This window comes from Diceros bicornis, chromosome 2 (assembly GCF_020826845.1).
Source record: "Diceros bicornis minor isolate mBicDic1 chromosome 2, mDicBic1.mat.cur, whole genome shotgun sequence".
NCBI lineage: Eukaryota > Metazoa > Chordata > Mammalia > Perissodactyla > Rhinocerotidae > Diceros > Diceros bicornis.
In genome coordinates this window covers 10,934,046-10,949,353 of record NC_080741.1, presented here as the reverse complement: position 1 = coordinate 10,949,353, position 15,308 = coordinate 10,934,046, and the positions used below count along the sequence as shown (strand labels likewise).

The following is a 15,308-nucleotide window of genomic DNA, read 5'->3' as shown; positions in this document are numbered from 1 at the left end:
GAAGAAAGCTATGCCATGTTTTTTGACAGAAATTTCACATTATCATTACCATGACAGCCGTGTCAAAATAAAGCCTTCTGTGTTTAAGACCACTGCAGTTGGACTTCTGTTACTGGCAACCAAATGAAATTGATAAGAGAAATAGTTTTGTTTCATTTTCTTGTCATAACTTCATTCTCCACCTAGCCTTTTATATTATCTGGTCTTGTCTCAAGAGTTTTAATCTTCATGGGGATACATAGGCTCCCCACTGGCAGAAGGCAGGTCATAGATTAAGTGAGGCCTGATCTCTGGGTAGTCCAAGCCACGCCCAACTTTGGACTGCCACGCCATGGCATGTGGGGACTCCCTTGGAGATGTTGCCCTCTGCCAATTGCCATGGGCATCTTCAGTCTTTCTTTGTCTCACACGCACATACACACACACACACACACACACACACACACACACACTCATTTAGGACCACCCATTTCCACAATACTCCATCTGGACCATCCTAGGTTTTAATATCTTGTTGATATAATAATTGCTACATAGTAAGGGTAATCTTCTAACCAGGATCATAGCTAAAATAGCAATTTTTATTATTTTCAACATGTCACCAGCCCATTCTTGGGCTATGTGCTTTTTGACACCATTTTTACATATCTTTTACCTCCTGGGCATTTGTAGTTTTAAACAATGCCACCGCTAATTATTATTGTCAAAGGAATTCTAGATATCATCAGTAGATAAGTCGGGTATTTTTGTTTTGGTGAGGAGGGAAGAAAAGGGAGAAGCTGCTATTGCCACTAAAATGACTTGTCAGGCTAGCGTGGTGCGGTGGTGTGGGGCGGGCAATCGACTTCATTAGAAAGAATCTTCCATTCCACACACACCACACCCTCCTTGAAGGCTGTTCCCTATTTCTAGAAGCCGCTAGGATCCCTCTTAGCGGAAGAGCTCAGTCTGATTTTTAGCTTTCCCTCCCTCCCTCCTTATCTTCTTTCTTCAGAGCTTGGCACATGCTAGAAATTCAATAACTGCCAAACCAACAAATGGATGAGACTGTGCTTTCACCAACCTCTATCCTGAAGCCTAGAGAGCAGGGAGAAGCTGCTTAAAAACTCTCTAGAATGAGAGTGCCACCAAGTAGGAGCAGTCCATTGGCACAGTACAGGAGATTTTAGCTTTGGGCAATCATTTTTAAGGTCTCTCTCTCTCATTGTGTATATTGTTAAATGCTGCTTTTGTTTCAGCCTCTTCACTCCACCTTTTTTTCCTCTTATTTTAAAAGAAATTAAAACATTTGGGAGGCCTCTAAAATTACGGTGGGCCCTAGGCAATGAGCCTTCGGTTCCTAATGGATAAGGCAGTTCTCTTTGGTGCCTGGGGGACTGATTGTTCAATGTGTTGATCATCACCCCTGGTAAGACTTAAATTCTACAAGAGATGTAGAAAACTCAAATGCTTCCCAGCAGGCGGGGTGTGGGGCATTTGTCCACTGTGTGTGTGGTGAAGGCCCTTCCAGAGAGGTCACTGTGACTCACCTCCACTGGACTGTTGCCAGACTTCCCCATTTTTCAAGAAAAACTGGAAATCCTGAGTATAAAAAAGTAAAATCTCTCAATTTTAAAATACTAGCCAAATCAAAGAAAAAAATTTCCCTGCTTGAGTCAAACAAAATACCTCTGTGGTCTGCATCTGGCACTACTTGGTAATCTCTGCTGAACACAGCTGCAGGGAGGACCCTCAAAAACTGGTGACATGTGGCGGACTAGAGAAGCAACACATCAGGGAGAGAAAAATGGCATGGTTTTAGTGTGATTGTAAAAAAGTTAAACTAACTGTGGTAAATTGTATGATTTTCTTGCTATTTATGTGTAGTCCCTTGGGAATAGTTATTGTGAATCTAATTAAAAATCTCAGATTCTGTAAAATTCCATTTGTACTATATTCATGCTATCTCATCCTCCTTAATTTTTGGTTTGAGTAATAGGGCCAAGATTTCATGACTTATACGTATTAAGGAGAACTCTGCTCATAACCTTGATTGTGAGTTTCTAAAAGTGTATTTAATTAGGTCTTAATAAAGCCCTATGTATGACTGGTAGTCAGGTCACGTTTGTCTGACTTCCTTTGGGGTTTTAGCGTATGAAAAAGAAGAGAGGGAAGAAGTCTGTGTTCCTTTATTTTTAGCTCTTTAGGGGTAAACATTTAGTAAAAAGTATTTTTATGAGAAGTAGGACTTTAGGGATTTGAATGAAAAGCATGCATATATTCACTTTACAGTGACAGTCAGCCTGCAGCATTGCTAGCACGGACAAGGCACAGCCAATCCTCCTCCTTCCTTCATCTCAGCTGATGGTTTCACTTTCTAATCCTAGATTGTAAACAGACAACTAAGATCCAGTGTGATGAGCATCCGGAGTGGGAAAGTATAGGTTCCTATGGAAACAGAAGCAGAGTCTCTAACTTAGGCTTGGTGGAGTAGGGAGGTCTGAAAGTCCTCTTGGAGGAAGTGACATCTTCAACAAGAGTAGAAAATTGATTAGCCTTCAGAGGCCAGGACAAGGGTGGGAGAAAAGGCCCAGAATTGAAAAAGTGTGACAAGATCTGAGACTGGAAACAAATTCAATTGGACTGGAGGTTGCAAAGCATCATTCCATTTTAATTTCAACGCATAGCACTTGTCACTTTCTGATCATTTCTTGTTTGTTTGCTTACTTATCGTGTGTTCTTCTACCCCATCCTCTCACACAGAACAGACCCCCTACCTGCTGATTCTTCAGTGCCTGCCACATATGACTATTAATCTTCCCTGAGGGCCTGCCACGTGTCAGATCCTGCTTAAGTGCTTCCCTCACCACCATCCCAACCTCCCCTTCCCTGCCCTCCCACCAGCCAACAGACAAAATTTTACTTCTTTAGAGTTGGCTCAAATGCTTCCTTCTCTGTGAAACCTCCCCCATCTCATTACCCAACCCTACCCTCAGAATTAATTACTTCTTCAGAGTTCCCACAGCTATCGATCCTTCCTTGCAGGATCAATTTAATTCTGCATAGTGTTATTTCCCTTGTTTGTCTCCCCCATTCTGCATTAAATAATTTGATTTAAAAACACATTGATTTTAAATCAAATGTGTTTTTATTTGTCTGTAAGTCTCTCAACACTTTGGGCAGGCTTTTATACACAAAATGGGGCTCAAAAATATTTTGAATAAATGAATTAGAGAGAGAAGGTTATGAACCCTTCTTCTTTCTTCCTTCCCCAAGTCCCCAGAGCAACCTTTTAAAACTTCAAATCTGACCACATCAAAGCCCTACTTAACCCTGTTGAAGGCCACTCTTCATTCTCTGAGTTCTAACTCATAAGCACACTGGTAACCTCAGGGCTCGTGTGATCTTGCTCCCATCCACCTCTCCAGCCACGTCCCTCCCTACACCTGGTCTAATAAAACCTGACTGCTTATGGTGCCTGCAGAGTGGGCTGTACGGACCCATGCCATCAAGCTTTTATTCCAACTACTCCCTCTGCCTGGAATGCCTTTCCATTATCCTTGCCTGGCTCGGTTCAGGCATGACCTTCTCAAGTAAGCTTTCCTTCTTTGAAGACAGATCCTATTAAGAACTTTAAAAAAGTTCTAAGTACAGAAAAGTGTGCGGTGCTCCCCTCCATTTACGTGTTTAAAAATGAAAACAATACTAAACTGTAAAACGTAATTCTTAAACGATACATAACTTACGCGTTTGCTAGATTTAGAAAGCCACCTATTTATGATTTTCTCATTCACCCTCTCTCTGCAGGTACCCATTTTGTAGATGCCCCAAACAAGAGTCTATCGGATCTCCCCACTGCCGGAATCTCAGGCTGAGTCAAATACTCCTCTCCGCTTGCCGGGCACAACTCTATCTTACAGTGACTGGAGCAGATGGCAAGTTTGCCCTTTTCACCAGGGCGTGAGCTCCCGAGGCGGCGCAAACACCGTCTTTGTCCCTGGAGAGCCGGACCCTCCAGTTGGCTCCAGACTTATCTTCGGAGTTGAAAAGCTTCCCCCCAGCTGACCAGTGCATTTCTTCTTTAACGACCCGTTCCCTCCTCGCCCAGGAAAGAAAACTGGCTCACCCCCATCAAGAGTTGGCGCTGGGAAAAGAGTGAAGTATCAGCGGCCCCCCAAAGTCAGGACGACGACATTCTCTAACTTCCCGGGTCCAGGAACCGAACCAACAACCGAGACACCCACGGAAACCAAGGGAGTGGGCGTGGCCTGGGAAGGACTGACCCCGGAAGTCACGTGGCGCAGCGCCGCTCGAATCCCTCATCTCCGCAGTCGACTATTCAGCCTTGCAGGCGCCTCCGGCGGGCTCCGCTGAGATCCGCTCTTTCGGCGCTCGACTCGCCCGTGCTGCTGTCGCCGCCGAAGGAGGGGCAAAGCGCAAGATGGCGGACAAAACGCCAGGCGGATCTCAGAAGGCCAGTTCAAAGGTAATTTCTTAGAGGACTTCGTAAGTCAGTGAGTCTGTCACTGTCGTGTGGGGTCTACTGACGCTTCTGGCCAGCGGGAGGAGGTTGGGGTGGGCGTCCGCGTTCCGGTCGCGGCGGTCGGCCGGGGCGCCGCCGCACGGTGGTGCGCAGGTTGAGAGGCCTGGTGTCTCCCCTTCGTCCCGGCCTGGATTCGGCTCGAGACCGGCGGGCCCGGGGGGTGGGGTGGTGGCGTGAGGAGTTCGGCCCGCGCTCGGCACTGGAGTGAAATCGGGGATTTAGATCGAGGCCCGGAGCCGTGAAAACGCGCCCGTGTGTCTCGGCTTATTGCGCCCTGGGGCCGCCGGACAGCGCCGGGGAGAGGCGGGAATCGCTCCCTGGTGCTCATGGGTCTGTCTGTCTGTCCTCGGTTCTTTGGTTTTGGATCTCACAAGCTTCCGGCCTCTCTCGATTTCCCTCACGCCCTCCAGGGAATAAATAACCTCTGGGGCCGCGAGTTGAGAGGCAGGGACCAGTGGCGGAGGGACGCGGGGTGGGAAGTGCAGAGGCGGGAGCAGCGCTCCTTTGCGGTGCTGCATCGCCAAGGTTAATACTGTGCTCTCCACGTGGTCTCACCTCGCTTGAGAGCAAGCGTAAAGCGGGCTCTTGTTTTGAGGGCTCATTTTCGAGGACTCCTGCGTCTCTATGTTGCGTGTTCCACTGAAAGGAGAACTTCCGTGGACTTGGAAGCCACCTAAAATTAGCAAATTGCTTTTGCGTTTACAGGGAACTGTGTGCACGTATTGTGAAACCATTGAGCTGTAGAAGTAGTTTAGTGTTAGTTAGTTGTGGTTACTATCAGGTCTTAGTTGCTATCTTGGGCGGGTCATTTAATCCTTTTTTGCCCTGTTTCTCATCTCGAACACGAGATTAAAAGTAATAGATACTGTCCGAAGTAGGTGTTAAGCTTTTTCATGCAGATGCAGGAAGTTTTGTGACACCTAAACAGGGACTGTTACATCTTAAAGAGTGTGTATGATTATAAGTCGGTTCTTAGGAAGTTAAGTTTACCGTAGAAGGGGCGAGTCTTGCGTTTATAGTTTGTTCTGAGAAACATAACTCATTTTATATTTGCTTTTTCAGTTTCTAATAAATCATAATTTGTACGCCGTTTGGTGAATGATATTCATAATTAGTTCGTAGTTAGTAATGGCTTTATCAGACATCCTTTAGTTATGTAGAAACTATGGTTCAAGGCCAGTTTTGGCTGCTTTACATCCTGTGTCTGCTCTTTGTTAGTTTCTTCCCTCCCCAGTACATTTCCCCTTGAGGAGGAGGGGAATAGTTGGGTACCTCTCTCTGCCCACTTCCCCTCAACAGACTCATGACAAAAACAGCCCTGCTTACTATTAGGGAACTATTACAAAAGCTAACTACATCCATAATAATTGACGCACAAGCTTCACAACTTTTGTTTCTTCTCAAAGTAATATTTTAAGTATCTCCTATTTGAGGCCTTGGATACATTGAAAACCTTTTAATATATGTGTTGTCTTCCTTCTTTAGTACTTCTCATGGTTGTGTGTGGCTGTTCTCTATAAGTGAATTGTTGGGTCTTGCAGTAATCTTTTCAGTTTATATTGCTTTAGATTATCATCAGTTGATGCTATTAAGAGATTTCCTGGGCCGGCCGGTGGCGCAAGCGGTTAAGTGCGTGTGCTCCGCTGCGGCGGCCCGGGGTTCGCTGGTTCAGATCCCGGGCGCGCACCGACGCACCGCTTGGCAAGCCATACTGTGGCGGCGTCCCATATAAAGTGGAGGAAGATGGGCACGGATGTTAGCCCAGGGCCAGTCTTCCTCAGCAAAAAAAAAAGAGGAGGATGGCAGATGCTAGCTCATGCCTGATCTTCCTCACACACACACAAAAAAGAGATTTCCTACTGATATCTGTAAAAAGAGAATATCTCAGGACTCAAATGGTATTGACGTGACTTTCTCCATTAATATGGAGGATACATGATGCAGTAGAAAGATTATGGATTTTGATAACAAACGAGATTTGGATTCAAGTTCTGACTTGGCAATTAATTATATTTGTGATATTAAGGCAAATTGCTTAAACTCTTGAGCCTCAGTTACCTCATTTATAATATGGATATAATCCCTTTTTTACAGGATTGTTATAAGGATTAAATGAGTTAGTGTCTTAGTTTCTTTCCCTTCTCCTTTTTGTTTATAGAGGAAATAAAAAGTACTTTTCAAAATATCAGGATAAATTCTAATCTTGAGATTTAGAATCGAAGTCATCAACTATCATAATGACTGCCCAGATTGTTGTTTATTTCTAACACAGGTCCAGAAATTATTGAATAGAGTCTTAAGATGATTTTGACTAATACTACAGTATTTGGAATTTCTAGCCTTTGATCTCTGTGATTTGATTTCCCTTCCTCTGAGGAGAGCAGATGAATGACATATTCTACTGTACAGATGGAGTGAACAGATTCTTCTGTTTCGTGTTCATTCTTCTTCTTTGGTAATTAAATCCTCATTGATATAGGTAGGGATGCTTGTTAATCATATTTCTAGACACCGAGGAAAGTGTTAATTTTAAAATGTGCAATATACAAGATTTTTGCCATTGACAATGGCAATATTATTTGACGTGTCTTAATTATAAAATAGATTAGATAACCTCTACCGTTTCCTCTAGCTTTAAAAATTACATTTAATGTATTTATAGCCAGATGACTTACTTTTATGAGTAGCTGTCCCCGATGAAGAGAGGCCGGGCCCTTTTATTTTCTGTGTAATTTTGCTGTACTTTTCATTTTAAGGCCTGGCAAATGTAGAAATTCAGTAAATGCTTTAGGAATGAGCTAAAATTTTCCTATACATTTATTCTTGTTTATCACCAGACTAAAACATTACTTTGGGGGACAGGGGTGTTGGTACCATGTTGTAGCTTTGATTTGGCGACGAGAGACAGAGAGAGCCTATAACTGTTTGCTTAGAAATTTGTTAAACATATTTCTTTAGAATTTAATTTATAAAAGTTAATTTATTATTTTGATTTTAAGAGTTGTTTTGTTTGCTTGCTTAGTATAATGAGGATATAAGGGAATGTGGTATTTTCTTTCCTTCTGCATCTCCTGTGCTGGTAATACTGCTAATATAATTGAATTGTGTGCCCTGTTACTTCGCTCTGTGACAATGCTTATTTTTTTACCATACAGTCAAAAATTGCGTTAGAGAGATAAATGAACAAAGTAGAAAATACTGCTAGCTTCCTTGACATGCAGTCAGTGCTAAATTGGTTTGGGAACTTTTTTTCTTTGCTGAGGACAATTCCCCCTGAGCTAACATCCACTGCCCATCCTCCATTTTGTATGTGGGATGCCACCACAGCAAGGCTTGGTGAGCGGTTTGTAGGTCCGTGCCCAGGATCTGAACCCACGAATTCCAGGCCACCAAAGAGGAGTGTGCAAACTCAACCACTACGCCATGGGGCCAGCCCTCAGAACTTCCACTTTTTTGACTGGTGCTCTTTAGAAGCTTGAGTATTTGCAGCACTGGTGCTTGACTATGACTATTGATATGGTTAAAAAAATTCCTATCTTATTGGATTGAATTGTTTTCTGAAAGTCCAGTTTTTATTTTCTTTTGATTTTTTTATTCCCGAAGCTTTCTTTTTCCTGGAAAGTTAACCTATAAAAGATACCCGTTTGCCTTACTGGCAAATGAGAGGAGGGCTCATTTGGTTTGCAAGTTCAAGACTCCTGCCTCTCTACCTCATTTTATAGAGCATAATTTTTTTGTGTGTGTGTGAGAGGAAGATTAGCCCTGAGCTAGCATCTGTTGCCAATCCTCCTTTTCTTGCTGAGGAAGATGGGCCCTGGGTCAACATCTGTGCCCATCTTTCTCTACTTGATATGTGGGATGCCTGCCACAGCATGGCTTGACGAGCGGTGTGCGGATCTGCGCCCGGCATCCAAACCTGCGAATCCCATGCGGCCGAAGTGGAGTGTGCAAACCTAACTAACCACTGCGCCACCGGGCCGGCCCCCAAAGAGCATAGTTTTTGAAATAAAAATAAAAACTTGCTACAGGATGTGAAACTTGAAAACACTAATATTACAAATGATTTATCTCTTATTCTATTATTAAGTAGCTTTAGCATTTTATTGCAGACCAGCCATGTGCTGGATAATTTGCTGAAGTAACTTTTTTGAAAGCAAGAAGTGCTTTGCCTATAACACTTGAGGCCCTTTGGTACTGTTAGATGTCTCTTCCTTAAGGAGTTAAATTTTTTCACTAGGCCTTTCAGTTTAGATAAACTACAGGACATTCAAAATGTTCTTACAACTTTTCATGTATTGGTAGTGTTTTGGATGTAATTTTAAAGATCATTTCAGGTTTATTATTTAACTTTATTATGCATAGTGCATGTCTCAGCGATCTTAGAAAGGTTTTTGAGAGGTGGACTTTGGTTTGGCTTGGAGAGTGATATTAAGCTAGGTAGCTCCTACTTGTTAGTGAGTGAACAGCATAGTGTATGTTGACATTGTGGAGTGTAATTTTGTTGGGTAGGTATTTGTTCCAACAGGTTAAGTCAACAAGTATATCGAGGCTCATCACTTGCCAGATCTTATGCTTGGCTTTGAGGAAGAAAACATTAAATAAGACCCTACTCACTTTTGGGGAGCATGCTGTCTAGTGAAAGAATTGAGTCAGCACTTAATACTACAAGGCCAGAGCTATCAGAAGTGTTTAAGTGTAGAGAAAGAAGTGACAGTTGATTGAATGGAGGGTGGGGAAGGAGAAGCTTCGGAGCATAGAGGAATTTGATTGAGTCCTTTTGAACAACGAGCAGAGTTTTGAAGGGTAGAGATAGGGGTGTAAAAAAAGAGGTGAGTGAGGTGAAGAAAAATAAATTGCTGGGAAATGGTTTGATAAATGGTCTGATTTAGCCAGTGCATAGGGCACTTGCATATGGAATAAAAGGAGCTGAGATGGAAAAGTAAGTTTGAACTGATTGTGGAGGGCTTTGAATGCTGCGGAATAAAATTAGAGAGCCATGGAAAATTTGAGGCAGGAAGGTTCTTTAGGAAAGCCATTCTGTGGGCATAGTTTAGGAAGGATTTGGGAGTGAGGAAGACCAGTTTGAAGATTATTGCAGTGCTGCTGTTATTGAGGATTGCTTTAGAAATCTCACCTCAGATCTTCTCTGGGAAGCTTTTCCTGACATCTTTCCCACTCTTCTGAAGATTTACCTGCACTCTGTGCTCTTGTGGCATAACCATATTGTTTTACTTGTCTCTTTTATTAGCTCCTAAGAGCAGGAGCTATGTCTTATTTTACTTTATATCTCTCATGCAAGGCACAGTACCAGTAAATGGTTGCCCAGGAAAATGGTTGAATAAAGGGAAGATCTGAAGCACAATGGTGTCTTTGGAAAGGAAAAGAAGGGTCCCTGTAGAAGAGCCATATTAGAGGTGGGGTGAACAGAATTTGACTCAGTTGCTTACGGGGGGTAAGGAAGGAGTCCAGGATGACCCTGTTATAATACTGCTGCTGCTAATACTTATTGAATATTTATTATGTACCAAACACTCTTCTGAGTGCTTCACTTGTATTTGTCCTTCAGAACAATATGAGGCAGGTGCTTTACAGATGAAGGACGTAGGCCCAAGGTTACAGATCTGGGAAGTGCTAAAACTTGGAAGTCTATTCCAGAGTCTGTGCTCTTAACGTTTTACTACTTCCAGATTATGAGTGATTGAGAGTTATGACCCAGTGTCAGAAATAAGAAGGTCAAGAGGACAAATTAGTTTGGGAGGAATTCTAGATACATGGGATTTGAGGAGCTTGCAGACATTCAGGTGAAGCTGTCCAGGAGGTAGTTTGAGAACAGATTGGAACCCAGGAGAGAGACAAAGGTTGAAGATCAAGAATTGGGAGTCATCTCAGTACAATAAAGGTGTGTTGATATGCTTCCTGTGGGAGAGACTTAAATTTGTGGAGATGTAAGTTGATGCTTTAGAGGAGGAGAGGAGAAAGAAGACATTTAGGAGACAGAAATGGGCATGGAGAGGTGACTAGGCAGAATGGCAGTGTTGGAGGAATGTTACTGTGGATAGCTTGCTAATCTGAAAACTCAAATGTGGGGGTTTTTCATGTAAAGTAGAGCAGCCGGAAAAAATATTTTTATTCTCCGTCACCAAGATATAGAGCCATATGGCATAGCATAGTTGGCTTCACCTTTTTCTCCTCAGCAGCCATCAGAATGATCCTTTTTCCTTTGGATTTTCCTGCCTCACATCTATGCTATCTGCTTTCCCTATGCTGAGATAAGTTTCTCTTGTGTCTGCTTCTTTATCGCCTCAGATCTCTCTTATTCTGCCCTTTCATTTCTTGCTTTTGGGTCTTTTCATTTCGCTGAGGAGTTGTGCTGTAGACTTCAGAAGATCTTTAAGCATCATTAATTTGTTGTTCTTCATTAAAAAAAAGTTAAAACCCAAACCCAAGACAAATAGTATAGTTCAGTTACAGGTTCAGAAGAGGGAGAGGCTCAAGCTTCTGAAGTAGCGTTCCATTTACTATTGACTTGGACCACTAGCTTTAGAAGTTAGTTATTCTTTCTAAATCTTAACTACTATTTGCATCTCTCTAACTGTTCTTAAGCCTAAAAAAGTTTCATTCTGAATACTGTGTAGCTGTAGCTGTGTATCAGTGGAAAATGTCTGGTGTGTGGTAAATATGACTAGTGCCATTTTAGGTTAATTGGGATCAGCTGCTGCATCTTCCTAAGCCATTCTGTTATTTATTTATTTATTTTTTAAAATCTAGAGTGGCTGTTTTATTCAAAGTCATTCAGATTAGCAAGTAGTAAAATGACATCATTCTGTTATTTTTAAATCCTAGAAATGACGATTTGGATGTGGTGGCATAGAAGATTAAAGAAAGGCTAACGCATTCTTAGCTGCTCTTGCATGCTTATTCTTCTTGGGGAACTGTATAATTATTTTTGGCAATCCCCTTGCAAAGATTTCCCTTTGCGATTTTGAACTGTTGAATGAAATTGTATTAAATATGTAAATAAATTTGGGTATAGTTGACATTGTCTCATAGTGAGTTTTCCTACCCAGGAATATGATGAGTCCTTTCAAAAGGTGACTTGAGTAACTGAATCCTTCTGTAAAGCTTGTGTTTCTTTATGCAGGTTGTGTACTTTTCTTTAGTTGGTTTCTAAGTGTTTTATATTTTTTGTTACTGTTATGGTTAGGGCATTATTTTTGTTACCTAGCAGATTAATACTGGTATGTTGGAAGGCACTTGATTTTTTTTTCCCCCCCAGTGCATTCAGCCTCTTGACTGAACATTTTTTCTTTTCTAAGAGGAGTTATTCTCTAGGATTTTTAAATTTCTAAGTGTCTGCAAATGGGGACATTTCAAACGGTGCTTCATAGTGTGTTTCACAGAGTTAAATTTAAATGTCAAAAAACTTCTTCCATCCCATCTTGCTTGGTAAGAAAGGTTAGCTGGGAAAAGAAAGTGAATGAGGAGGGACACAATAAGAGTTGAGGATGGAGAAAAGATGGCTAGAAAGAATGGAGATGGGAGGTGTCTCAGTGCTGCTTTATCTTGGACTGACTTTGCCTAGTGCCCAATACAGTGGAGTTCAGAGGAATAAATTGATTCAGTATGAAAATCTGACCAGCTGTCCTTAGCTTTATGTTTAGACAAGATAAATAAAGCAATACTGCGTGGACCTATATGAATCTTATTGTATTTACTCTTTTCTATATCATACAAATCTTCAATTTTCTCTTAAAAATGAATATAACATCTTGTGCGTTTTATTTGAAATCTGGAACTGAGAGCTAGGGTCAGGTGAGAAATTTGTGATCTCAAGATTCTTGATTTCACTTTTAACACTTAGAAATAAAAATAAGTAAAATTTCATTACCCAATACCTTGAAAAGTAAGAACAACTCAGTGACAGAATTAAATTCTGGGCCTCCAAGTAAAAATTTCAGAAATATACCACATATTACTTAGTTAATAGCTTTGCAGCTTGGCTTATTTGTCCTCAGATGCGTAGTGAAAAACCAAATAAATTATTGTAAGCTGTATGTAATCTGAAATGTAGACCAATTAAGAAAAAATAAGATGAAATTTTAACAGTTGACATTGTTGGAAATTGCCATTGTTTGAAGACTGAACTCTTCCTTGTGCAACAGTCAGCAGCAGTGGCATGCAGAAGTAGAAGCAGCCCCTTAAAACAAGTTGCAAATTGTGGCCCATCAGGGATTTGATAATAGGATTTTGTTTTTCTTGAACTATTTCTGCAGTAGAATTTGTACCTTTTACTGGACATGAAGGGTTTATGTGTGGATTTTCTTGATGTTAGAATCTGCTTCTTATATGTCTTTGGGTGGTTGGAGAAAGCGGGGGAGGTTTCTTTGCTGTGTAGTGAGAAGTTGCTGCTCAGTCAGTGTTGTGGCAGTAAACAGTGTATCTTATGACTTAGAAAGAACTTTTGCACAAAAAATCTGTAGTAAAAATAGTGGTTTAAGTTTCCAGTCTATAGCATAAAAAGGTAACTATGCCTCAGATATATCCTACTATCATTTGTATCATATTTTGGGAAATATGCATTCTGATTTTTATAATTTTATTTATTTATTTATTTTTTCCCCCAAAGTCCCAGTAGATAGTTGTATGTCATAGCTGCACATCCTTCTAGTTGCTGTATGTGGGACACGGCCTCAGCATGGCTGGAGAAGCAGTGCGTCGGTGCGCGCCCGGGATCCGAACCCGGGCCGCCAGCAGCGGAGCGCGCACTTAACTGCTAAGCCACCGGGCCGGCCCGCATTCTGATTTTTAAAGAATTGACTTGTACATTTATTTTGGATCACAGCCTTTTTGTAAGTCAGAGAGTGCCCTTGTTCAGTTTTATTAGCTGAGAAGAAATTATTATAAGTTTGGGAAGATTGTCTGTATAACGTGAGAAATACTTGCTTTGTGAGCATGGTAAGATATTTTCTGGTCATTTAAGTATTGACTTTTATGTTTTAATACTTTTAGACCAGATCATCAGATGTTCATTCATCTGGATCCTCAGATGCACATGTGAGTATAAAAGGCAATGTTTGTCTTTTTTCTTTAAAATTTAATTTCTCTTTGTATATATCTCTATACTTATGATTTTACTTGATAAATAAATATGATTATATTATATGTGGCTATTTTCTTTCACCTTTTTTGCTAGGTGCCCTCCTTTTTTTGTGTTCTGTTTGTATAAGTTGGCCCCTTCAAACCATGTTAGAAACCTAGTATGTATATTTCCTTACTTGTTTTTATTATAAAATTCTGCACATACATAAATGTGTGTACTTGTATGTCAACTGTGGTTTGCGTTATACACACTTGTTCTTTTCTCATTGCACAGTACACCTGTTGGAAATCTCTGTAAGTCAACAGGCATAGCTCTAATCTAGTTTTTCTAATGGCATCATCATGTTCCACAGCGGGAGGTACATTTATTTATTAAGGTATTTCTCTGTTAATGGGCATATATTTTCTGTTTAAAGCTTTTTGACATTTTGAATAATAATAATAATAAATAATAATAAATAATAATAATAATAATAAAAGCAATAAACATTCCTTTACATATGTTATTACAGCAATGCTCGAAGTGTGGTCTTCAGACCCACGAGGGTTGCTGAGAATCTTTCAGGGGGGGTCTGAGAGTTCAAAACTGTTTTGTAATAATACTAAGACATTAATTGCCTTTTTCACTGTGTCGACATTTGCACTAATGGTGCAGAAGCAATTGATGGATAAACTATTGGCACCTTAGCACGAGTCAAGGCAGTGTTGTCAGAATGCACTGGTAGTCATTGTGTTCTTCTCCACCAGGCACAGTAACAGTATGCTAGTTTCACTTAAGAATGTTCTTGATGAAGCAGTAAAAATTATTAAATCTTGTCCTTGTATACAGGTCTTTTTAATGTTCTTTGTGTGTATACAGGTCTTTTTAATGTTCTTTGTGATGAAATGGGAAGTACATACAAGACATTCCTGTTCACCAAAGTGTGATGTTTGTCTTGAGGAAAAGTACTTGTGGGATTGTTTAAATTGAGAAATAAAACTGGCCCTTTTTTCAAGGAATACCATTGTTACTTGAAGGAACAACTGACAAAACTATGCTTAATCAGACTTGGGTATTTGGCAGATATTTTCTTGAGAATGAAGAAAATGAACCTATTACTTGAAGGAAAACAACTATTTGTTACCACTGTAAAATTTGAGCTTTCAAGTGCAAATTAGAATTATTGAAAACTTTCCCTGCACTTATGGACTTTTCAGATAAAATCACTGGTGATATTAAAGGATGAGAGTTTTAATTGTGTAAAATGAAATTTGTCAATATCTGGACATTTGGGTTGTTTCTGGTTTTCTATACTACTTATGTGATTTTTAAAAACTTGTTTTACCTTTCCTGAAGATGGATGCATCTGGATCCTCAGATAGTGATATGCCAAGTCGGACACGACCTAAGAGCCCAAGAAAACATAATTATAGGAATGAGAGTGCCCGTGAAAGCCTTTGTGATTCTCCTCATCAGAATCTCTCAAGAGTAAGTATTGATAAAGATAAGAAAGGGTAGTTAATGATTTTAATCTATCCTTGATTGAATTTGGTAGTTGGATATCTTGGTTTTGTACTTATTTCATCTTGTACTATTTGAAAATAGCATTCTTTATTGTATTTGGCTTAATGATAAACTCAGGTTCATCCAAGGAAATGTTTTTTAGTTCATGTGTGAGATATGTTTTGTTTAAAATTTTTAATTTTA

General features: G+C 40.6%; 1 protein-coding gene across 3 annotated transcripts in view; it reads left to right on the top strand.

Annotated features, from left to right (window-relative positions):
* The first annotated feature begins 4,311 nt into the window (after nt 1-4,311).
* U2SURP (U2 snRNP associated SURP domain containing) overlaps nt 4,312-15,308 on the top strand; it is a 48,375-nt gene continuing 37,378 nt past the window's right edge. For all 3 annotated transcript variants that reach the window (XM_058551490.1, XM_058551499.1, XM_058551482.1), the window contains exons 1-3: nt 4,312-4,465; nt 13,532-13,576; nt 14,958-15,089. In XM_058551490.1, coding sequence (XP_058407473.1) covers nt 4,421-4,465; nt 13,532-13,576; nt 14,958-15,089 — 222 coding nt within the window. In that variant the 5' untranslated portion in view covers nt 4,312-4,420. The remainder of the gene's footprint in view (nt 4,466-13,531; nt 13,577-14,957; nt 15,090-15,308) is intronic.